Here is a 22,103-nt window from a genome sequence, read left to right as displayed (position 1 = left end):
CGCGTTATCAATCTCTCTTTCATCAGCTCAGTAGCTCTCTCTCTCTCTCTGTCTCTCTCTCTTGCTTAGGGCCTGGTAACTCATTCACAGGCAAACACACACACACTTTCACACACTTTGTCCTGACAGCCTGAACGTGAGGAGCAGGAGGTGTCCCTGGATGACTGGTCGGCCGCTACCATGGTGAGTACTTTGGCACACCTGAACACTCCAGGGCACATCTAGATACATTAGAACATCCTAAACACTCCAGAAAACACCCGGACACTTCAGAACACAGTTACACAACATGAACACTCCAGACAACATCTGAGCACACCCTGTGCTCTCCAGACATAGCTGAACACACTCGAACACCCCGAGCACTTCAGGATGCAACCCAACACTCCAGAACACAACTGAACCCACTAGAACACCATGAACACACCCAAACACCTGAACACTCCTGAACACAATGGCATTTAAGTTGTACTCGACCTTTGTACTACATGGATATGCACTACATGTTTTACCTATTACGTAGTTTGAGCTTAGCTGACAAAAAGTATTGTAAAGTAAAAACCTGGGTTTGTTTATGTGATAATGGCTTCCCTTACGAGCCTTCCTAAATGACATGCTGTTTGGGGAAGTTCTGTATCTGACTTCTGGTTACCTTCTACTGGCAAGTCCTATTATTTATACACATGGTGCTGTTTGATAAGGGTATCTGGTGTTTAGTAGGAAGATCTTAAATTAAGCATGACTGTGTGGTTTCTCTATCTGTGGTTCTCTTTTTACAGCTGTGTTGCTTTTTACAGCGAAATGGTAGCGGGTGGTAGTCCACGAGTTAGAAGTGGGCCAATTTTCGAAAACAGTTTTCTTTCAAATGATTGCCTCAGCAAAAATTGTGTAAGACAGTCACGCTTAGGGGAAAAAACATGGTTCCTCTTTGTATTAGGTTTGCCTCATTTCCCAGCAAGCTTCTTGGTTCATGTGTGTCCTGAGCACAGAGCTGCTTCATGTCATAATGAAGGAGCAACAGGTTGGCAGTAAGACTCTCGTACAGCAGAGGTTTCCAGTATGAATGTTTTACCATTGGAGGTTGGTCACTGTTCTAAATGCTCGTGTATGCAACAGTACCCCCCTCCCCATCCCTGGGTCAGAAATGTACAGATTTGAGCAACAGAAACTTTACAAACACTAAACATATACGAATCTTAAATTAAGTAAAGGTACAGAAGTTTAGCTATTCCTAAGAACTAAACAATCTAAGAATAAAACAATTTAAATATAAAATAAAATATATATAAAAAATAAGAATAAGGATAAGAATGAGCAGCATGAGTGGTCAACATAGTGCAATAGTGCAATCAGATACTGGGTTAAAGAATGAATGAATGTCAATGGGAGTCCTTGGCCTTGTTGAAGAGGCCAGTAGCAGATGGAAAGAAACTGTTCTTATGGCGTGAGGTTTTGGTCCTGGTGGACTGCAGCCTTCTGCCGGAGGGGAGTAGCTGGAACAGGGTCATAGAACCAGGGTGGGGCTTGAACAAGCAACCGCACACACACAAAAGCCAGACATAAACATTGGTTGATGCCCAGAGGATCATTTGCATAATAGCTGAGGAAGTAAAAACGTAAGTAATGTCACCAACATGAACCATGAACGATGGTACAGGAGACCTACAGAACATGGACCAGGTGGTGAGCACCTGAACACAGGGAGCGGACAACTAGACCACAGACCAAGCGTACTGAACTCCCACCCAGGTCACCTGAACACATCTGAAGCTCATTTCCTGGGGACGTAACCACGTCCTGCACAGAAGAACCAACCTGTCGGTGACAGCGTTGTGGATGTCATTGCAGAATATGTGTGACTTGCTGTCACTTCCTGATTAGCAGGCTACCTCTCTGTGGGTTTCCTGTTTGAGGCATCACACACAGTGGGGCACTGAGGGACTCGACACAGCCGTCCCTCTCAGGTATGTCAGCGTAGTCAATAGAAAGGTTACTAGTAGCACAGCCTTGTCCAGGGGTGGGCAATCCTGGTCCCCAGGGGCCAGTGTCCTGCATGTTTTAGATGTTTCCCTGCTCCAACACACCTGATTCAAATCAAACAGGTGTGCTGGAGCAGGGAACATTTAAAACAGGCAGGACACTGGCCCCTGAGGACCAGGATTGCCCCACCCTGGCCTAGTCACTAGTAAAGAATAGGTGACTGGTAAAGGTCAGTTGGAACTGGTTTAGTCACTGGTCAGGGTTATTTATGGACTGGTCTAGTGTCTGGTAAAGGTAAACTAGGATTTGTCTTCTATTGAACTAACTGTCTGTGTTTCTGCTCTGCGTTTTGAAATGTGTTCACTCATTAGTGAATGATGGTGTCTTTTTTTTTTGCTTTTGTTTGGTACCTTGGTCAGCCTTGCTGTGTTTTTTTTTATAAATAAAATGTACTTACTTACTTTACTTACATCAGACCGTTTTATCCAAACTATCGGTACAGATTCTGTGACAAGCATAACTGGTTTATGGCGAGTATTTGTAGGGTTTGTACAGCTACCGTCTGTTTGGTACCAAAGATACCTTGTATAAGGAAGAGAAGGATGTTACAGACAATGAGCTGTAAACCAGAGAGGAGAGGAACTTAATTTTCTCGTCTGCATGACTTCCCTCCGGGTCGTGTCTGTGGTTGTTCTGAAACTGTCAGGTTCTGGCATCACTTAGTCAGTTGAAGCAATTCACACATCCAGTTCAGTGTGGGTTATCACATTATCAACCTGGTTGGATGATGGTTGTGTGATGGTGATGATTGCGATGGTGACGTTGAAGTCGAGAGTAATGGTGGTGGTGAAGGTATGAAGGAGATTGTGATAGTGATGGTGGTGAAGGTGATTGTTGTGGTATGATGGTGATAGAGATACTGCTGGTGATAGTGATGGTGAAAGTGATAGTGTAGGTGAAGGGGGTGGAGGTGGTATGGGGGATGGTGAAGGGGATGGTACTGGTGAAGGTGATAGTGTAGGTGAAGGGGTGGAGGTGGTGGTGGTATGGGGGATGGTGAAGGGGATGGTACTGGTGAAGGTGATAGTTATAGATAGCTGATGGTGATATGCGATAATGATGATGGTGAAAATGTGGTTTGTCAACAGGAAAGCAAGCCGGATGTCAAGACTATTATGGCACGCTTCGGCACTGGGAGCAACAACACAAGCACTTCTGACCTGCCCTCCAACGTGACCGGACACCCTAAAACAGCCTTACACCCTACCCTCTCCTCCGGGCCTCCAATCCACACCAAGAAGCCTGTCCTGGAGACCAGATCAGGCGGCGCCCTGTCACTTCCACCCAAACCCACCTCCACAAAGAGCAGCGTGACCAAGAGTTCCCCAGAGGTGAGGGATCTGGCCAACACCAGAGCTCTGGCCAGTATGTTCTCAGGCTCTCAGAATGACAGCAAGCCCTCCGTGGTCAAACAACACCCCTTCAAACTCAAAGCCCCGGACTCTACCTCCTCTTTCTCATCGCAAGAAATGGAGGCTAAAATCCCTCCCCTTAAACCTCTGAAGTCTCCCCCCAGTTTCACCGCACCAGAAACCAGGCCTGTCTTCCCCAAGCCCTCCCCAGCCTCTTTCCCCAAGCCCCCCCCAGCCTCTTTCCCCAAGCCCCCCCCAGCCTCTTTCCCCAAGCCCTGCCCTGCTGGAGGAGTCAGCAAGCCTCCCTGGGTGAAGGAGGACAGCAACGAGGGCCTCTCCGCCAGTAACACCCCTCTTAGACTGCCCCCCCCCCAGAAACCCCACAGTTCTTTTGCTAAGCTACGGCAGCAGAGTGAGGATGGGGGAGAAGCCGGTCTGGACCCGAAGCCTATCAATGGCTCTGCACTCAAAATCTCCAACTTCTGGACTGGTCAGAGCGTCTTCAACAAGGAAGGCCAATCGGACAACTCAGGGGTTAGGGAGTTCGCCAAACCCCCCCTAACCCCCAATAACTCCATCCCTGTGGCACCGCCAGCCAGTAAAAAGCCCAGTATTGTGAGGAAACGCCCTGAGGTGAAGGAGGATGAAAATGCTGACCCCCTCTCTGCTCCTAAGAAGAACCCCCTCCCCAACATATGGGCCCTAGGAACCGCCCCCGCCAAGCCCAACCGCCCTCCCAGAGTCACTCTGGACAGCTTCAGTAGAGAGGCTGGTACTGATGGTAGGTCTACCTGCCTGCTTCATCTCTGTCAGCCTGCCTGCCAGCCTGTTGGCATATCTTCCTCCCTCAGGATGCGCGTGTTTGAGTGTGTGTGTGTGTGTGTGCGTGCGTGCGCGTGTGTGTACTGAGCACTGTGTATGTATGTTGAAGTAGTTTATCAGCAGGCTGAGTTGGATTGACAGACTGGAACTGGATGAGCTGCAAAGGCAAACACAGAAACACATGGTTCCTCTGTGGGCTTCTCCCACTTCCCTCTCTTCGCTCTCTCTTCCTCTCCAGCCTGCAGCTCCACTTCCCCCTCTCACAGGCATGTCTTCTGGTCAAGACCTTTATCCACCCACCACTGGATCTAAGATGGAGATCATGCTCATATTTGTGCAGTTGTGTGTGTGTGTTTCTGATTGTGTGTCTGTGCGTGGGCTTCTGACTGTGTTTTTAACTGTGTGTGTTGCTAACGCCCTGTTTCTGCTCCTCAAGGTGCCATACTTAAGAAGAGCACGGTGCCCCCTCCTCCTGCCTTCCATCCGACCAATCACATGACTCCGCCTCCTCCCCCGCCCTCTCACCCCGCCGCTCCCATTCTGCCCCCTCGTCCCATGTAAGGACACACATGCACATACAAACCCACACACGCATACATACATACAAACACACACACACATCATAATGGCATAAGTGTGTGATAATTTTTCTCTGCTCCAGAATACAGCCAGATCAAGATGAGAACTATGATGATATTGGTATGAGCCACAAACACACACGCACATACACATATACTCTGTAAACAGTTATCCATTCATGTTGTGGTAATGTCTATGAACTTTCTCTTCCAGGAGTCTCTAGACCAGAGGTGGGTCCCGTGCTTGAATGGCATCCGAATGGACTCAAATTGACTGAGGTTTTTTAAAGGAGAATAATATGTCAGTAATCCACGTGTCTGTGTGTACGTGGGTGTGTGGGCGTTATCCAGCAGGGCAGCGATGGGGATATGTACGAGGACCTGGATGAGCGCTGGAGCGCAGCAGAGTTGAAGGAGCAGGAGAAGAAGAAAGAGAAGGACAAGAAGAAACAGGACGTCGATAAGAAGGAACAAAAGGAACAAAAAGAACGAGAGAAGAAGGAACAGGAGGCCAGGAAGAAGTTCAAAGTGAGTTTACTTCCCAATAGGACACAAGTGGCCTCATCGTGCCTCGGTATGGCTTTGATGGGATAGAGCGTAATGACTTGTGTTTGTGTGCGTGTCTGTGCGTCAGTTTACTGGTCCAGTCCAGGTCATCCACAGGGCCAAGGCCAGGGTGGACTGCAAAGGGGGGAGGACAGATTTGGGGATGAAACAAGGAGACATTATCGACATCATCCGTGTCCAGGACAACCCTGAGGGACGTTGGTTGGGCCGGACGCAGGACGGAGCCTGTGAGACTGCTCTTCATCATCACCCTCATCATCACCCTCATCGTCTCATGTCCTTCACCTTCTGATTGTGCTTTTGTGTCTCTCTCTCTGTGTGTGTGTGTGTGTGTGTGTGTGTGTGTGTGTGTGTGTGTGTGTGTGTGTGTGTGCGTGTGTGTGTGTGTGTGTGTGTGTGTGTGTGTGTGTGTGTGTGCAGACGGGTATGTGAAGACAGACTTGGTGGAGGTAGATATTGAAAGTCTGAAGAGACAGGCAGCTGACCCCGAGATATATGATGATGTGGACTTCAGGTAAACACAAACACACACACACGCACACACGCTCACTGTCTGATGTGTGTGTTCCAGTAACTGATGTGTGTGTTCTCTCCGCTTTCGACAGTGACAGGGGCCCCGCAGGTGAGAGATCACATCACTGCTGTCACCATCATTACTACAGATGGAATACTCCAATACAGACTTGCTAACAAGGTCCTGTTGTGGTTGTGTGTGTATGTGTGTGTGTGCGTGCGTGTGGGCACTTTTCTTAAGTGGTCCTGCCCCCTCCCCCTGAGGATAATGGGGAGATCTACACTGACTTGGAAGACCCCAACTTCATTGCAAGGTGAGAGAGAGAGAAAGAGATAAAGAAAGACAGAAAAAGAGAGAAAGAGAGAGAGAAAAAGAGGGATGTGAGTTCTTACTCCCCTGGCTGTGTTGTGAAGCCCCTGCAGCCCTCAGGAGTCCCGGGGTAGCCCTAAGACGAGCGCCCTCGTCCGCATGTTAAAGGGTCTGGAGGACTGGAGGAAGATCCCCAGAACCAATACTCAGTAATACCCACAGTAGTAAGACATTAACCCCTGAACTCTGAATCCTAACCTCTCAACCCAGACCACACCCTTTGGAAGGTGATCATACGGGATGCTGATTGATTTATTACTCCTGTCTGGGTAATCTAATGTCTAACCACCACTGACAATGTGGAATCATCCATCATGAACACAAGTCAGTAGATCTGGCTTTGTCTGAATGCATTTCCCAATAAGGAGATGGGGCAGCATTGCATGGCAGCCATGTTGATCATGGAATCAGAATCAGATTCAGAACTGATTTTGTGTGGTTGTAATTTGTGATCTAGATGGCCTGTGATCAAACTAACCCCTCAACACAATCAAAACATATTATAACACGCAGAGCATGTTGTTGGGGTTTTTGCATGCTGTGTGTCACTCTTGCTCCTGTTCAATTGCTGTTGTTGTTGTTTTCAGTCTCCCGCCACCTCCACAGTTCTTACCTGATGGGAAATCTGCCGGTAACTTTTACATTCTAGGACATTCTAGTACATTCTGGAACATTCATGAATATTTTGTAACACTTCGGGTGCATGTTTGCTCTGAGAGACACTATGGCTGTCCAGTTAAACACTAACACAGTGCAAATTCCCTGTTTTCTAAAGATATCTCAATCTATAACTCTTGACCCATGGTGCTAAAGTGTTCTCTGTCATACAGAGATAATGTTGTAGCGTGGGGATGGCAATAGTAGCACATGCTACTGCTTTTTCTTTGACATTGCAAACATTTCCTGGTTTCCTCTCTCTTCCTGATGTAGCAGACCAATCAGAAGTTGACCAGGAAATCTATGATGACATCGATACACAGGGCTTCCCTCTACCCCCTCCTATCAGCAGGTGAGGGCACACGGTGATGGTGGCACATGGCGATGCTGATATCGGGGTGTTCTGGAAGAGCCCCCCCCCCCAGACTGTACTATGTGTTTACGCTGCTCTCCCCCCCCCCCCCCATCTCCCACCCCTCCCTCTCAGCCACCCTCTGAGGTCCAAGGAGATGGACCCCAAGAAGCTGAAGAAGCTTGAGAAGGAGGAGAAGGAGTTCAGGAAGAAGTTCAAAGTAGGTTACCCTGACTTCTGAGGTTTGATTTGAGGATCTTATGATCTGTTGGAAACAGCTTGTCAGTGGACTTCAGGTGCTGACATGGTCTTTAATAATCCTCTCTTCTGCTCTCCTCACCTCTCCTTTTCTAGTTTGACGGGGAGATCCTGGTGTTGTACCAGGTGACTGTCACAGCCGCTCCATCCACTAAAAAGGGGGGCGGTAAGGAACTCCAGTTGACCGCGGGGGAGAGCCTGGACGTAATTTCCAAAGCTGACGACAACAAACTCATCTGCCGAAACAACGAGGGAAAGTGTATGTGTCTACAGCAGAGAGTGTACTCCCTTACTCCACCTCTCCCTAGCCCCTATGTCCTAGCCCCTATGTCCTAGCCCTTACTTCCCAGAGCCTGCTCCCTAGCCAACATTTTCTAACAGTGTCCTCTCTGTCCTCTCTCACAGTCGGCTATGTCCAAACCAGCAATATTATCGCAGAGTAAGTATAACCTTAACAATTATTTTAACGCCCACCCCAACACACACACACTTAATAAGTCAAATACCATTTGAATCGTGATGCTAGAGTGATATAGCTCCTGTGTTCTTTGCTTTTACAGGGATTCTGATATTTATGATGACATCGATGGTAAGTAGGCTTATTCAGTTGATGATAATCAGTCTCAATTTGACATAATCTAGGTGTTCAGTAATTTACAGTTCAGTGTAATAACCCAATGACATTAATTCTGTATTCCTAGTCAGCGTTTATGACAACGACTGAGATCTAGAACCCTGGAACTGCAACAGCTGGTGATTTCACAGTTTGTCTTCATTTTGTGCAGTCTTTATCTTATTTATTGTGTTATTGGGGTCTATCAGGACAATGATGCAAAATATCCTCATGGCTTAAGTTTGACTTCTGGATACAATTTAGTATAATGTATTATGTGTGTGTGTCTTTGCTGAAGAAAAAAAATAGCATAAATAAATAAAGCAAATCAAATGTGGTGAGCATCTCATCTATTCCATACGTGGCGAGAAGTCAAAACTTCTTATCAGTGGATTTAAGACACAATTATCAAATAGTCTAAAATATGATATTCTTATTTTTTCTGTAAATAAAGACAAATGGAATACGTAAACTCTTGTTAGTCTGGTCTATTATATTCCTAACGTGTGTTTGAAATCAAGACGTCAAGGCGCCAGACGGGGGTTTAAGACACCTTGAATGGGTAAGGTTTCAGAACCTGGCAACCCTCATGTTCCGTTCGATTTAATCTGGCATCCACATTCCTGCCTGGCATCGTCAGTCGACAGCATCAAAATGGTTCCTCCCGTGGCAGTATCGCCGCTCATAAAGGTAAACTCATCGCAAGTTTGCGGTTTACTTGAATGAATAGCTGTTTGTCCTAAGCTACATTATTAAACTAAGCACTGCACCAAAAGGCTTGAAGTCAGGTGTGAAACTGTCTAACCGTAGCTGGTTAGCATGCTAACCTTGGCTAACCTTAGCTGGCTTGCTAGCTAAATGACATTGACCGTGATGACGGCTTTATCAATGTCCGCAAGCATTGACAGTTAGCTATGCATGACGCATGAAGGCACGTATAGCAGCTAGGACTGTATAGGTTACATTACAATCTAATGCTTGTCTAAGGTCGCACTTGTCTGAGGGTCAGAGTGCTGGAACCGTGCCGAGTGACATGTCCCACGCGATCCGTAACTCGCCAACAGTATTAATCTGCAAGCAACGTTAGCCAGCTATCTAACATTACACCCGTTTTTTTTCAGACCGCAAGATGGTCAGCTCTGTTCGTTGGCATTTTCTATGGCAAGCAGAGGTTTGGTAAGCGTCTTGTGACTGACAGTTTCATTTATAATACATTGTAGTTGATCGGAGATAACACTTCCTGTATTAGCCTTTGTTAGACGGAACTTGATCTTTGGTCCTTGCCCCGTTACAGAGTACCTGAAGCCCATAGCGGCAGAGGAGAGGAAGATTGAGGAGGCCGAGAAGGCGGCAAGAGAGGAGCAGGAGCGCATTGCCAAACAACTGGCTGAGGGTAAACACTCACTTAGACACCAAGTGGTACACATGTTCACGAACACGTTAATTCAGATACACACATCCATGTATGCACACGCTCAGACTCTATACACAAAAATGCAGAGATGCATGCATATGAACATGTACCAAATACGTTATACTTCCTACAAATACAATACAATCTGAAGGTCAACTTTACATACTACATGTAAACACTAAGGATGTAGTGGCCCTGTAGCAGAACTGCATCCGTGAATGAATGGTTCCTAATTAGCATCTCTGTCCTCTCTCCACAGCTAACGAGGAAACTATTCTGAAGTGAAATTCCTTTTGCGCCGCACTGTCATGCTCCTCTTACAATAAACACTGTTATTTTCATGTATTCTGATTCAGTCCTTTTTTATGATACTGGGAGTCCAGAACTACTCGGGCCTGATGATCACACATCAGTTACACTCAGACCTTTTAATTTAGATTTTTTTGTTAATACTAAAGCCTGCCCTTCAGTTGGGTGGGGGGGTGTTGCACAGTGTAATCCACCCGTCCCTGTTTAGCACCAATCCCTGGATTCAGGTCACAGGACAAAAGTAGAAAGTGCTGAGTAAACACTACTGCTCCCTAAATTCCTTATCTCCCTGCACCACAGTCCCCAGGACTAGTATGAATGTGTTCCACAAGGACTGGGATAAATAGGACCGCCTAACCCTATAGAACATCATAGCCTTAGTACTGGGAAAAATAGGACACCAAAACCCTATATCCCTAACTCTAGTACTGGAATCTAGTGTAACCATAGTAATACTATAGGAAACCCTAACTCTAACCCCACATCCACTTTCAACTCGGTACAGAATGTAGAACCCCTGTAAGACCTGGCGGTGGGTCAGGTCGCAGTACTTCTGGTCACATGGGGCCAGAGGAAGTAAGTCAGTGGTTAGGAGATAAATGTGACAGACAGTGGAGGTGTTGCGTGTCTCCTCCAGGGCTGAGGTGTTGAAACCAGGTATGAAGGTGGTCTGTTCAACCTTGTCACATTAATCCTGATGGATCTTTGTCGTCCAAAGATGGAAACTGCTGAGCGTTCCTATTGAATAAGAGGCTTTGGGCGCAGGTGAGTCACCTCGCCCTGACGGAAGACCTGCGATGAGAAGCTGGATCTGAAGGCATTGTGAAGTTATTCAGTTACATGAGTCACAACCTTTTTTTTAAATAAATTTGCTTTATTTTGGTCATTGTAGACAGTGCACACACAGAGGTATACTGTAAGCTTTATGGTAATGGTTCCACATTCCATTCTACTTAGGTCATATTTCCTTAAAAAGCACATTGTCCCTATCTATGAATGTGAGTCCATTGTATAACATAATGCCTATTTAAAGCTGAAATAGGTAACATTATAAAATAAATTCAAATATAAGAAACAGCACCCCCAATTTTGTCTGAACTTCCACCCTTTCCCCCAGCTCCAGGTTGATCATACTCAGTTTGAACATTATTGGCTGGAACGTAGTGGGCAGCTCTAAAAACGGACATTCCACGGGCACTGAGCTTTCTGTTAATAAACAACTCTCAGAGGGCCTCATTAGCTTACACAACATGTTCATAGGAGACAAAGCTTTCTTTTTTATGACATTTTACCTACTGTACCTTTAAAGGTCCCCTGACTACTCCCATCAGAACCCTGATATGGTTAAGAGACACTGTTAGTCCTGTCAGTCTGGATCAGGCAGTGGAAAACCAATGAACTTCAGGGACTGGTACATATCGTACAGCTGCGTGAGACACCACTGAGATGTTCACAACTAGTGCTGGTCAAACAAACATCGCTACAAGGAGGAAAATGATCTATTTAATATACTACAAAAATAATGTGACATTCTTTGTATTTACATGAAAGGAGTATTTACAAGTGATTACATCAACAAGGGAAGGTTGTTGCCCCAGTATAGGAGAATATTTGCCCAGTTGACCCTGACACAATGGCAGCTAGATGACATCATTCTCCCCCCTGGTGATACCAGGTGGAGACTACCAGATTCAGTTTTCCTGTACTAGGACTCCATATTATGCACCCACTAAACCAGACAGACAGATAAACAGACAGGCTGGCAGACAGACAGACACTAGACCAGAGCAGTACCTACAGTAATCCACAGTCCCTGCAGCATCCCTATACCTGAGTGTTGAGAGCTACAGTTAACACTTTCTCTCATGTAAATAATGTGTGACTGGAAGGAGGGAACGAACAACATCAGTGTAGGTCACTGGTGTTGGAACATCAACATTGAACTGGTGACCATAGCTCCAATCACCATCTGGAACAAGAATACATTGTAGCTATGCTAGAGATATGTTAGACTTCTTAATCCATGTCACACACATTACAACAGCATAAAATCAAGGTGTGTAACAATGTCTTTTCTAACGTTCACTTCAGGAAGAGTCACCATACCAAAGTCCTACTGATGTTAGAATCCTATACTAAACATATTCTCTAAAACATACAGACACACACACAGTCATATATAGATATTCACAATGACACACATACAGACACACACAGACACACACAGATGTTAGAAGTTGGGTCCTCTGAGGAAAGTCAGTGGCCTACTTGGAAAGTTCTAGAAGGTAATGGTGGTAGACATGGTATACAGACGTGACTCCACCAGACACACGCCTTCTGCAATCCTTCCAGGAGACGCCGCCAGGACCCAGAGAGGAGGGTGAATGGTTCTAGAATTTGGATTTAGCCAATGAGTGTCCTTTTGGGGCAAGGCAGGATGCTTGCTGTGCTTCCTCTTCCCCTTTCTGGCCCTCCCCCACTCCTCTCTCTCTCTCCTTCTCCCTCCCTCCCTCCCCTGCTCCCAGGCTGCAGTTTCATGCTGGTGACTGTAGGTGGCGCTGTCCCGGGGTGTGTGCTGGCTGCGGCCGCGGCTGTGAGGTGGTGTGGTTGTGATGATGTCATCCTGGAGTCACCTACCTCCGGAGCGTGCGGTGCTCTAGCACACGGAGCACGTCTTGGCCCCAGAGCCTCCGCTGGGGTTGTTCCCGGAAGCTGCACCAGGACCACACACACAACAAGATGAAGGACGCACATGCAACACATGCCACCCCAGACTACACTAGACTGTAGTATTCGTGCTAGACTGCAGTATTAGTGCAGTGTACCAGTGTTAGTAGTAGACTGTAGTCTTAGTACCAGGTAATGCCAGTAGTGTGTGTCAGACTAGTCTGTAGTCTTATTACCAGGTAATGGTAGTGTAGTGTGTCAGACTAGTCTGTAGTCTTAGTACCAGGTAATGGTAGTGTAGTGTGTCAGACTAGTCTGTAGTCTTAGTACTAGACTGTGTCAGACCAGGTACCTTTCTTGGCGTTAGCCTCTTCCCGAGCAGCCTTCTCCTCCTCCAGGATCTTCAGGCCGGCCTCGTACTCCTCCTGCCGGGCTTTCCACTCCTTCCTGTTGTTCAGGATGCCGTCCAGCATGGGCTGGATGGTCGGGTGGAAGCGAGAGAACTCCTGATGGAGACAGAGGAGAGAGTGGAGGAGAAAGGGGAGAGAGAGGAGAAAAGGATCGGGTGGGGGAGAGAGGAGGACGAGAAGAGAAACGGTGTTGGTGTTTCGTCGTGAGGTTCTGCCCTCGGACCTCTAGCTTTGGTTTCTTTTCTTAGTTAAACTGATTGGTGAGTGCGTCCACTGTGTCTACTTCATGTGCACAGCGTGTATACAGCATGTGTACTTAGCGTGTACAGCATGTGTACTTAGCGTGTACAGCATGTGTACTTAGTGTGTACATAGTGTGTACTGAGTGTTTACACAGTGTGTACAGCATGTGTACTTAGTGTGTACGGCATGTGTACTTAGTTCGTACAGCTTGTATACTTAGTGTGTGCATAGTGAGAGAGAATGTTCAGTACCTTGTAGACGAACGTGCAGACGAAATCAATGAAGCCACACTGCAGCTTAGGGAGGTCTGCTGCTTTGTTCCTGTCCATCATAGGCTGGAGGAGGAACGACACAGGGTTACACACAGGCGCACGCACACATACGCAAATCACACAGAAACACACATAAAGACAGATATCACACAACACGTTACAAACACTTACAGACACACACACAGACGTTACGCACAAACACACTTAAAACACGCACGCACACACACCGGTGGACACACTCACAATGGGTTGTTGCTCTAGAACAGTGCGCTCCAAGTCACCCTGCTCCCAGAACTCGGCAGCTACTAACAAGGCCACCTGTAAAAATGCAGCACAGACACAGTTCAGACTCCGAAAGGCATGGGCACCCTGCGGTTTAGTGAATCAGACATACTGGACAGATGGAAGGATGGAGGACGAATGGATGTTGGGATGGAGGGACAGGAGGGAGTGGATGTGGGGAAAGGTGTATACATTCATGGATTTATGGATGAATGGATGGATGGATGGATGTGGGGTTGGGTGAATGGAAGGATGTTTGGATGGATGGTTGTATGGATTGATGGGTTGGTTGATAAATGAAGGAATAGACACACCTGGCTCTGAACTTCCCAGGGTTTGGTAATGGCTGACAAGTCACAGGCTGTCATCATCATTGCCCTGCCGAGACAGCAATGCATACATCATGAATGAATGGATGAATGGAGGCTGGATAGATGAATGGATGAATGTGTGGATGGTTTCGTGCATGGCATGTACTGGATGGAAGAATAGACGTCTCCTTCTACTCACATGACAATCTCTTTCCTGGTGGTCTCCAGAGACATGAAGTCCACCCACTTCTTCTCTTCCTCATACGTCTCGGACAGGTCCACAATCTTCTGGAACATCGTCCTCTTTCTGTCAGCAGGAGGGAGGACAGAGGAGGAGTGAGGTGAGGAGAGAGGAGGAGAGGAGGAGAGGTGGAGGAGAGGAGAGAGGAGGAGAGGAGGAGAGGTGGAGGAGAGGAGAGAGGAGGAGAGGAGGAGGGGTGGAGAGATGAGTAAATGGGGCAGATATGAAGTTCAGGTCCTTTTCAGTGGCAGTCACAGTTGAAGGGAGGATGAGAGAAGCAAAGGAAAGGAGAGGCGGGGGAAAGGGGGAGGAAGGGGAGAGGAGAGTAGGAGGAGGGGGAGAGGAGGAGGAGGAGGGGGAGAGGAGGAGGAAGGGGAGAGGAGAGGAGGAGGAGGGGGAGAGGAGGAGGAGGGGGAGAGGAGGAGGGGGTGAGGAGGAGGAGGGGGAGAGGAGAGGAGGAGGAGGGGGAGAGGAGGAGGAGGGGGAGAGGAGGAGGAGGGGGAGAGGAGGAGGAGGGCAGCAGAAGAGGAGAACAGGTGTTAAGAGGAAGGGAGAAGACAAGGACTGAATGTTGGACTGACTTGAAGTAAAGCGCCAAGTCGGTGGCAATGATGGCAATGTCCATGAGGTGTATGACGTGTTCCACCTGCCGTCGGTTCAGATTCTGGTAGATGTTTAACGTCTAGGGACATGAATGTCAGATATGGTCAGTCACATGGCCAGTTACAGAAGTATGAACATACTTTCTAAGCACACATGCACCCGCATGCACACAAACAGCAGACACAAAGACATACATGCACATCTATGTGCCCAAACGCACGCAGACATACTCTCTGTTGACTTTGGCCACATATACCTCGTCTTCTAGCAGGAATTTGCCGAACTCCAGGTGATGCCTTTCCATGATGGAAGATCCATGAAGCTTGGCCAGCGGGTTGCCAGATCTGTAGATAACCAGCAATTAGAGTCAGCCAAACAGAATCATCAACATGTCCATAGGGTGGACACACTCTATAAAATCTGTCCAGGAAAGCAAACCCAGCCTTGACTTCAGTCCCTGGCTTCAGTGCATGTCTCAGTGTATGTGTGTGTGTGTGTGTGTTGATACTCACTTAAGCTGATAGAGGTTGTTTGTTCCTCTGTGGTCGATATCGTGAAGGAAGCCTGCTGTGATCATGGCCATGACCTCTAGATCTGTGTAGTACCTTTTCAACTTGCCTGTCTGAACACACGGACACACGCACAGACCATGTTACCAGGGAGCCAAATCCACCACGAACCGTGTTCAAGAGTGAGAGACCAGGTGAGCGAGCTGCAGTACCGTGAGCAGGGTGAACATGGTCTGGCCCACGTTGAAGCCATGGCGCCAGTTGTGGTAGGTGATCTTCCTGTAGCCTTTACTGACAGAGTACATGAAGCGCACCAACACCTGCAAACACGGGTAGAGAGGGGACTGTAGCCGGCTCGCTCGTGCCTAAAGGCTGCAATTTTCTTTTGACGACAGTGTAAAAATGGGTGTGAGGTCAAGTCGAGCAAGGTGTTGTGTTTGTTTTACCGCCTGAGGAATCTGGAACTTCTTCACCACGCCAACCTCATAGTACATCTGGATGCCACACTTAACCAGCTCCATCTCCGTGCATTTGAAGTCAGAGAAGTGGAACTCGTAGATCTCAAACTTCTTAGCATCCACCAGCTCTTTTTTCTAGAGAAGCAGAATGAGTTAGCACCTTGTCACGTGAATTCAGAGTTCCTGCCATGAAAGAAGGACTGAATTACTGATGAGATTGGAGGATTCATTCATTTTGTGTTGAAGTCCTAAATTAAGCCCAAGAGGTGTGACCCAGCGTGTGGTGGACATGGAGCTGTTCTCAAAGATGCCACATACCAGAATCTGCTGCAGCTCCTCCTCCTCACAATCGCAGGGTTCTCTGTCAAACACCTCTCTGGTTTTCTAGGAACAGAGACAACAAGTCACCTTTTCTGTGGAGGAGGATGAGGAGGAGGATGAGGAAGGTGCGTGAGGTTCCAGTTCTCACCAGGATGTTCTGGATCTCATCGTCACGACACTTGACGTGGTACAGCACCATGTCCTGGGCGATGTTCTTTCTCTGTTCCAGACGGAACATCTTGTCGTAGGTGTCAGTGTTGAGAGCTGACCAGCCCAAGAACTGGGTCAAGGCCTAAAGAGGATGTTAGTTAGTTAGTTAGTTAATTAATTAGTCAGTCAGTCAGTCAGTCAGTTATAGAGTAAGTTGAGTAAGTTAGTTAATTTGTCAGTTTGTAGCCTAGTTTACCTCCATGAGCTGTTCATCCTGTTCATCAAAGGGCCTCCCATCCTTCCTGTTGTAGAACGTGGCCACGCCCACAATCTCTTCCTTCTTGTTGACGATTGGCAGAGACAGCACATTCTTTATGGTCCAACCACTGGCATCCAATGGCTCAGACTGCATCATGGGAAAATAGGACCGGACCAGAAAGTACATCAATGACGTTTTATTTCTATTGAACTGCAGTTTGTGCTGTGTCTTATTGTACAGATTGAGTTGTCACATTGCACATTTTACCTGGAATTTAAACATGTCCTCTGATGGTGCATTCATAATGTTGCAAATCTAGAGTGAACACACAACACCGTTCATTGATTAGAGAACATTTGCAGAACCCATTTTGTCTATTGGAGGATGTTAATGGTATATGGAAGTGTCAGAGTATGGGTAAGGGTTAGTGTGAGAATATGAAATCATGAAAGTATGAATTAGGGTTAGTATGAGAATGTGAAATCATGAAAGTATGAATTGTGAGTATGAGAGCATGACAAAGAACTTACAAAGCCACTCTCTGCTACGTATGTAGGAAGACCGCTGGCCAAAGCCCAGTGGTCAGGTGTCGGAGTCCTGAGGAACACACACACACACTCCCAGTCAAGTAAAAAGTAACATGTTATACCTTAATGCTTAATGGTGTCCTGTAAGACCATTTCCTGTCTGAAAGAGAGAGAAAGTGTGACAGCAGCAAACTCACGGTATGACTTTGATATCCTCTTTGCCATGTAGAATATAATCAATGACTTTGTAGAATATGACTTCCTGGGGGGATGACAGAGCACGTGTGAGAACTCCACGAGAGCAGGGGGAGGTGTACTCGAGCAGATGTGAGCCGACTGGAGGTGTGTGAGGGTCTGTGAATGTGTTTGAGGGTGTGTGAAGGTGTAGAAGGGTGTATGAGGGCATGTGAAGGGGCGTGAACATGGATTTAGATGAGTGAAGGTGTGTGAAGGTATGTGAAGGTGTGTGAAGGTGTGTGAAGGGAGATCTTACTCTGCCGTCGGGGGTAACGGGACCTGAGTAGGGGGCCTGCTCTCCCATCAACACTGGCCAGATGTCAAAGAACTCCTGTGGGCACCACCATAACATAACTGTAACACCATCAAAACACAACCACCACACACACACACACACAGCTCACATGCATGCTGTGCTCACACACGGAGATCGAGCTGACGTTAGCCTACCTTTTCCTTGGTCATGTCCAGCAGGCCCACAGAGTAGCGGTCACAGTTGAGGTAGGCTCGGACCGTGTACAGGGCCTTGTGGAACTGCCGCTCAATGTCAGTCAGCTCCTCAAACACCTTGTTGGCTGACCATAGGAGCAGCTAGACACGCACACACACACACACACACACACAAATACACACACAAATACACGTATGTGACACACACAAGCAAACATGGGGTCACTGTGGTGGGGAACTTGGCATCTGGTTTGAAAACTTGATCCATAATCCTGGTTTGATCTTCACTCTAAAGCAGCCAGCACAACTCCCTTGATACAGACAGAGGAACCAAGTAACAAGGCAAACAGCAAGACAGACACTCCGCCAGCCACATAGACACACTATTGTGCCGACAGACAGACACACACGCAGACAGACAGACAGACAGACACACACACATCCAAACACATCCAGACAGACAGAAAGGTTGGCAGGCAGGCAGGCATTCAGACAGTTCAACTCACCTGTCCTTTACGTGTCTCACAGCTGTGTAGGTAGCTCAGGAAGTGAATCCTCAAGTTCAAGGAGGCAACTTTGAGATACTTTAAAAAAATCTGAAAAACCAAACAGAGAGTCTGATTTGAGACAGATAGGCAGATGGACAGAAGACAAACATTCAAACAGGCAGGCAGGCAGGCCTGCAGTCAGGCAGACAGAGACAGACAGACAGACAGACAGACCAGGCAGACAGACAGATCATGCAGATAGACAAACTAACCAGACAGACAGACAGGCAGGGAGGCAGGGAGGCAGACAGACAGACTCACATCCTCATCCTCTGGGGTAAACTGTGGCCCTGTTGTCTTGTTCACGGCCATCAACACAGCAACCATGTCCTTGCCATTCACGATGGGGCTGGCCATGATGCTGCGAGTCTGGTACTCTGTCAGGTCGTCCACAAACGGGCTGAAGTGCATGCTCTGGAAGACAGACCGCACATACACACACGCTCAAACGGGAGCGTGTGGGCACAGACACTTAAAGACACACACACACACACACATGCATGTGTGCACACATGACCATGTTACTCATCGGAGGGGATGGCTGACACACAAACACAGCATTTTCAGACAGAGGTACCCAGATAAACATCCTCTCTGTTGACACACACAACAATCATTTTTACCAGGCTGGTTCATTTTAATATTTGAATTGTTTGGAGCCTTTAGGAGGGGTCTTCGTACATGTACATGCATTTGTGATTTTGGTACATGTGTGTAAAAGTGTGTGTGTAATCCACAGTATCAGTGGGACTGTTTATAGAAGTGACATGACCAGTCTGTTCACTGGACAAACACACTTCAGGTATGATCAGGACAGTGTGTATCAGTAACAAAGCCTGTGGGAACTTAGTTGTAGATCTGTTGTAGATTCCTGCTGACCCCTGTTTAAATGTAACACAGACGTAATCCCACCTGGAGCACAGCCTGATGAGATATGGAAATAACTGGATTATGTCCGTCAAGAGGATTTACACACTCTGTCCACTTACAGTGCACTATCCTGCACATGTACATAACATATCTGTGAATACCTTATTATCTTTCTAAAACTTGGCTGGACTGTACCACATTCTTCTTCATGTGTCTGTATGATCTTCGTTGAATTGTTCAAACACCACCTCAGCAGTTTAATTGTGTGTCACAGTACCAATCTCCCCATCCCCCCAACCTCCCAGCCCCCAGCCCTTAGCCCCCAAGGCCCGCCCACCCCCTAGACCCCCCAAAGCCCCTTCTACCAGTAGCTATGCCCATGACCCAGCTCACATGGTCTGACAGTCAAAATACCCCCTCCCCATGTCCCCGAAAGAGAACCCCCTTCCTTGGCCCCCAGGCCCCAGATGTCGTCCCCCTCCCCCCTCCCGGTCTGCATCTCTTTACCTCTGACACGTCTTTGATGTTGACTGTCTTCTTGGTCAGGGCTACGTGTCCCACCACCCCGATGTCCAGAGGGAACACTATCTCTGAATCCGGCTGCACCAAGCAGTCCTCAAACTTGGAGTCCTTGGTGACGTTGAAGAGGCGCGTAGCCAGCTCCCCGATGCCATTCCTCTGCCGGTACATGAAGAGACTGCAGCGGTCCGCGTGGATCATAGAGGTGACCTTCTTCAGGATATTGAACACCACCCGCTCCATGTTGACGTTCTCCTGCATGTCCTTGATCATATCAAACAGGTAGTTGCTCTCCTCCACCTGGCTGAGCTCACGGTACAAGCTGAAGTCCACCTTTGCCTCAGGGAGACCCGACACCTTTGCCATGGCTGCCGGGCTCAGGCTCTTATTGAAGTACTCCTGGGCGAAGGCCGGGTTCCCGTCCAGGAAGGCCTCCACGTCTTCCTTCTTTACGCTCATCTTCTCTCAGGGACGCCTCCTCTTCCGCCGCGGGCCAGCGGTGTGGTGGCTCTGGGGCAGCTTTCCGCACAGCTCACGACCTCGCACTCTCAGGGGAGGAAGAGAGAGGACACATTCACCAGCATCTAATCCTGCAGGACGGAGAGAGAGAGCGAGAGAGAGAGAGAGAGAGAGAGAGAGAGAGAGAGAGAGAGAGAGAGAGAGAGAGAGAGAGAGAGAGAGAGAGAGAGAGAGAGAGAGAGAGAGAGAGAGAGAGAGGAGGTGAGAGGAGGACGTGGCTGCGGCGGACGGACGGACGGACAAGAGAGAGGGAGGGAGAGAGGGAGGTGCTGGGGGGGAGTCGTTGGAGCCAATTCTACTGTCATCAGCAAGCTGGCGTCTTAGTCGTGCTGAAGGTGAGCCTGGATCTTCTCATGCACAACCTGGTCAGGTGATCGCAGTCTGGGCGGGCAGATCCGCTCTCAGCTTGCCCACTATCAGACGATTACCTTCTCTTCATCATGGCTCTTCCTCCAGGCATCAAGGAGGAGGCACACTCTGGGAAAAGAGTGTCCTGAAACAGTTACTGATGTGTTTATCTGAGTGTGTGTGTGTTTTCCTGAGTGTGTGTGTTCCCCTGGTCTCATCGAGGCCGGTAGGCCCACAAGCTCTTTAAGTTCTTATTAAAAAAGGACCCTTCACTGATAAGCCCTATTTAGTTAGGCCACTAGCTGATTATCTCAGCACCCAACCCTCCTCTCACCTTTCTAACACTGTCTGGCCAGTCCTCGTGCAACTGGGCTTCAGTAAACACAGGCTAGTTGGCTTTTACAGACAAACACAGGCTAATTAGCCTTCACATTTTGTGAAAATCACAGGCTAATTAGATTTCACCCACAAACACAGGCTTGTTATAGTAGACTTGACATTGAAATACAGGCTAGTTAGCTTTCACATACAAAACAAACCCAGGCTGGTTAGACTTAAAAAACGAAGACAGCAGCAGTCACATTGCTTAAGCCCTGAGACATCTTTCTATATAGTCTTACACAATCCCTCAGTTGCTTTGAAAACAACCAGTTTTGGAGAGCTGTCCAGGTAATAGAAGTGACAGAGTGAGACACACAGTGGGCAGGAAGTTGGATGAGGGTCCGAGAAGGACAAGAGGGAGGGAGAGGCTGGTGGAGAAATATCTGTAATCCTTCTACTGAAATGAGAGCGGAGAAAACCTGTCTATATTAAGGACTCATAACCATCTTAAACAAAAGGTCACATGGATAAGCTGCTCACACTTACACATGCAGAGCCCAGGGCAGGGCAGGGCAGGGCAGGGCAGAGCCCAGGGCAGGGCAGGGCAGGGCAGAGCCCAGGGCAGGGCAGAGCCCAGGGCAGGGCAGAACCCAGGGCAGGGCAGGGCAGGGCAGAGCCCAGGGCAGGGCAGAGCAGAGCCCAGGGCAGGGCAGGTAGGCAGGTAAGGGTCAAGGCTGTAAATTAGCCCACCTAGATTACATGAGGATCAGCAGAAGTACTTTATGGGTTTAGATCTAAAGACTATACGACACATAGCTGGTATCAAATTGCACATTTAGCGACGGTAATTGTCACTAACTGTGTGGCCAAATCTCTGTACTGCCCCACTGAGTGAAGGCCACCTTAGACTCTGAAGATGTTTTGTATTTAGAGACCCTAAGCTATTTATATTTCTCCTATGGAGAGACCTTAGACTATTTAGATGTTTCACAGGGAGAGATAGCCACCGGAGATGATTGAGATGTTTCCCATTGAGAGATGGTCACCATAGACTAATGAGAGACCATATAACATTAAGATGTGTCTTATTGAGAGATAGCCACCGTGGACTATCCTCTACAGGTGGAAAAGAAGTCTGACCGGATTCCTCTGGTCCATCCTGCCACCCAGCAGGTGGTGTGATACTCTGGTAC

The 22,103-nt window shown here is 47.9% G+C and overlaps 3 protein-coding genes across 11 annotated transcripts; 2 read left to right on the top strand and 1 right to left on the bottom strand.

The window, feature by feature from the left end:
- Positions 1-23: 23 nt before the first annotated feature.
- fyb1b (FYN binding protein 1 b) lies at positions 24-8,588 on the top strand. Of its 8 annotated transcripts, none has more exons than XM_062478565.1 (18): positions 25-183; positions 3,129-4,173; positions 4,651-4,771; positions 4,876-4,913; positions 5,007-5,023; positions 5,144-5,320; positions 5,427-5,586; positions 5,780-5,873; positions 5,965-5,981; positions 6,114-6,186; positions 6,287-6,391; positions 6,830-6,873; positions 7,176-7,251; positions 7,387-7,471; positions 7,606-7,768; positions 7,915-7,948; positions 8,070-8,098; positions 8,211-8,588. In XM_062478565.1, the coding sequence occupies exons 1-18, from the start codon at positions 181-183 to the stop codon at positions 8,231-8,233; spliced, it is 2,304 nt and encodes a 767-aa protein (XP_062334549.1). In that variant the 5' UTR covers positions 25-180; the 3' UTR covers positions 8,234-8,588. The 8 variants fall into 8 exon arrangements, 6 of the variants coding, with proteins under 6 accessions (XP_062334549.1, XP_062334548.1, XP_062334547.1 ...); XM_062478564.1 differs by having other exon boundaries at positions 27-183; positions 5,147-5,320; positions 7,173-7,251; XM_062478563.1 differs by having other exon boundaries at positions 27-183; positions 7,173-7,251.
- A 68-nt stretch (positions 8,589-8,656) lies between these two features.
- Positions 8,657-9,881, top strand: atp5mea (ATP synthase membrane subunit ea). Its single transcript, XM_062478030.1, has 4 exons — positions 8,657-8,812; positions 9,244-9,298; positions 9,417-9,515; positions 9,796-9,881. Exons 1-4 carry the CDS (start codon positions 8,681-8,683, stop codon positions 9,819-9,821), a joined length of 312 nt encoding a protein of 103 aa, XP_062334014.1. The 5' UTR covers positions 8,657-8,680; the 3' UTR covers positions 9,822-9,881.
- Positions 9,882-11,545: 1,664 nt separating this feature from the next.
- pde6b (phosphodiesterase 6B, cGMP-specific, rod, beta) lies at positions 11,546-20,335 on the bottom strand. Of its 2 annotated transcripts, XM_062478316.1 has the most exons (22): positions 19,711-20,335; positions 18,595-18,747; positions 18,292-18,381; positions 17,786-17,926; positions 17,592-17,666; positions 17,296-17,360; positions 17,102-17,168; positions 16,839-16,886; positions 16,569-16,718; positions 16,311-16,454; positions 16,160-16,225; positions 15,830-15,976; positions 15,596-15,703; positions 15,387-15,496; positions 15,131-15,218; positions 14,853-14,953; positions 14,230-14,337; positions 14,034-14,097; positions 13,681-13,755; positions 13,417-13,500; positions 12,865-13,018; positions 11,546-12,557 (listed from the first exon to the last, which is right to left on the bottom strand). In XM_062478316.1, exons 1-22 carry the CDS (start codon positions 20,179-20,181, stop codon positions 12,502-12,504), a joined length of 2,565 nt encoding a protein of 854 aa, XP_062334300.1. In that variant the 5' UTR covers positions 20,182-20,335; the 3' UTR covers positions 11,546-12,501. The 2 variants fall into 2 exon arrangements, with proteins under 2 accessions (XP_062334300.1, XP_062334299.1); XM_062478315.1 differs by having other exon boundaries at positions 11,546-13,018.
- Positions 20,336-22,103: the final 1,768 nt, after the last annotated feature.

This window comes from Osmerus eperlanus, chromosome 14 (assembly GCF_963692335.1).
Source record: "Osmerus eperlanus chromosome 14, fOsmEpe2.1, whole genome shotgun sequence".
NCBI classification, from domain to species: domain Eukaryota; kingdom Metazoa; phylum Chordata; class Actinopteri; order Osmeriformes; family Osmeridae; genus Osmerus; species Osmerus eperlanus.
This window is presented reverse-complemented; position numbering and strand designations above follow the sequence as displayed.

Excerpts from the sequence above, each read along its gene's own strand:
- pde6b (XM_062478316.1), bottom strand. The coding sequence starts at position 20,181 with ATGAGCGTAAAGAAGGAAGACGTGGAGGCCTTCCTGGACGGGAACCCG. Across the intron at positions 17,927-18,291 it reads GTGAGACACGTAAAGGACAG|CTGCTCCTATGGTCAGCCAA; the intron begins GTGAGTTGAACT and ends GTGCGTGTCTAG. Across the intron at positions 16,226-16,310 it reads ATGAGATCCAGAACATCCTG|AAAACCAGAGAGGTGTTTGA; the intron begins GTGAGAACTGGA and ends CTCTGTTCCTAG.
- atp5mea (XM_062478030.1), top strand. The coding sequence starts at position 8,681 with ATGGGTAAGGTTTCAGAACCTGGCAACCCTCATGTTCCGTTCGATTTA. Across the intron at positions 8,813-9,243 it reads CAGTATCGCCGCTCATAAAG|ACCGCAAGATGGTCAGCTCT; the intron begins GTAAACTCATCG and ends GTTTTTTTTCAG. Across the intron at positions 9,299-9,416 it reads CTATGGCAAGCAGAGGTTTG|AGTACCTGAAGCCCATAGCG; the intron begins GTAAGCGTCTTG and ends GCCCCGTTACAG.
- fyb1b (XM_062478563.1), top strand. Across the intron at positions 7,769-7,914 it reads CCGAAACAACGAGGGAAAGT|TCGGCTATGTCCAAACCAGC; the intron begins GTATGTGTCTAC and ends CCTCTCTCACAG. Across the intron at positions 8,099-8,210 it reads TATTTATGATGACATCGATG|TCAGCGTTTATGACAACGAC; the intron begins GTAAGTAGGCTT and ends CTGTATTCCTAG.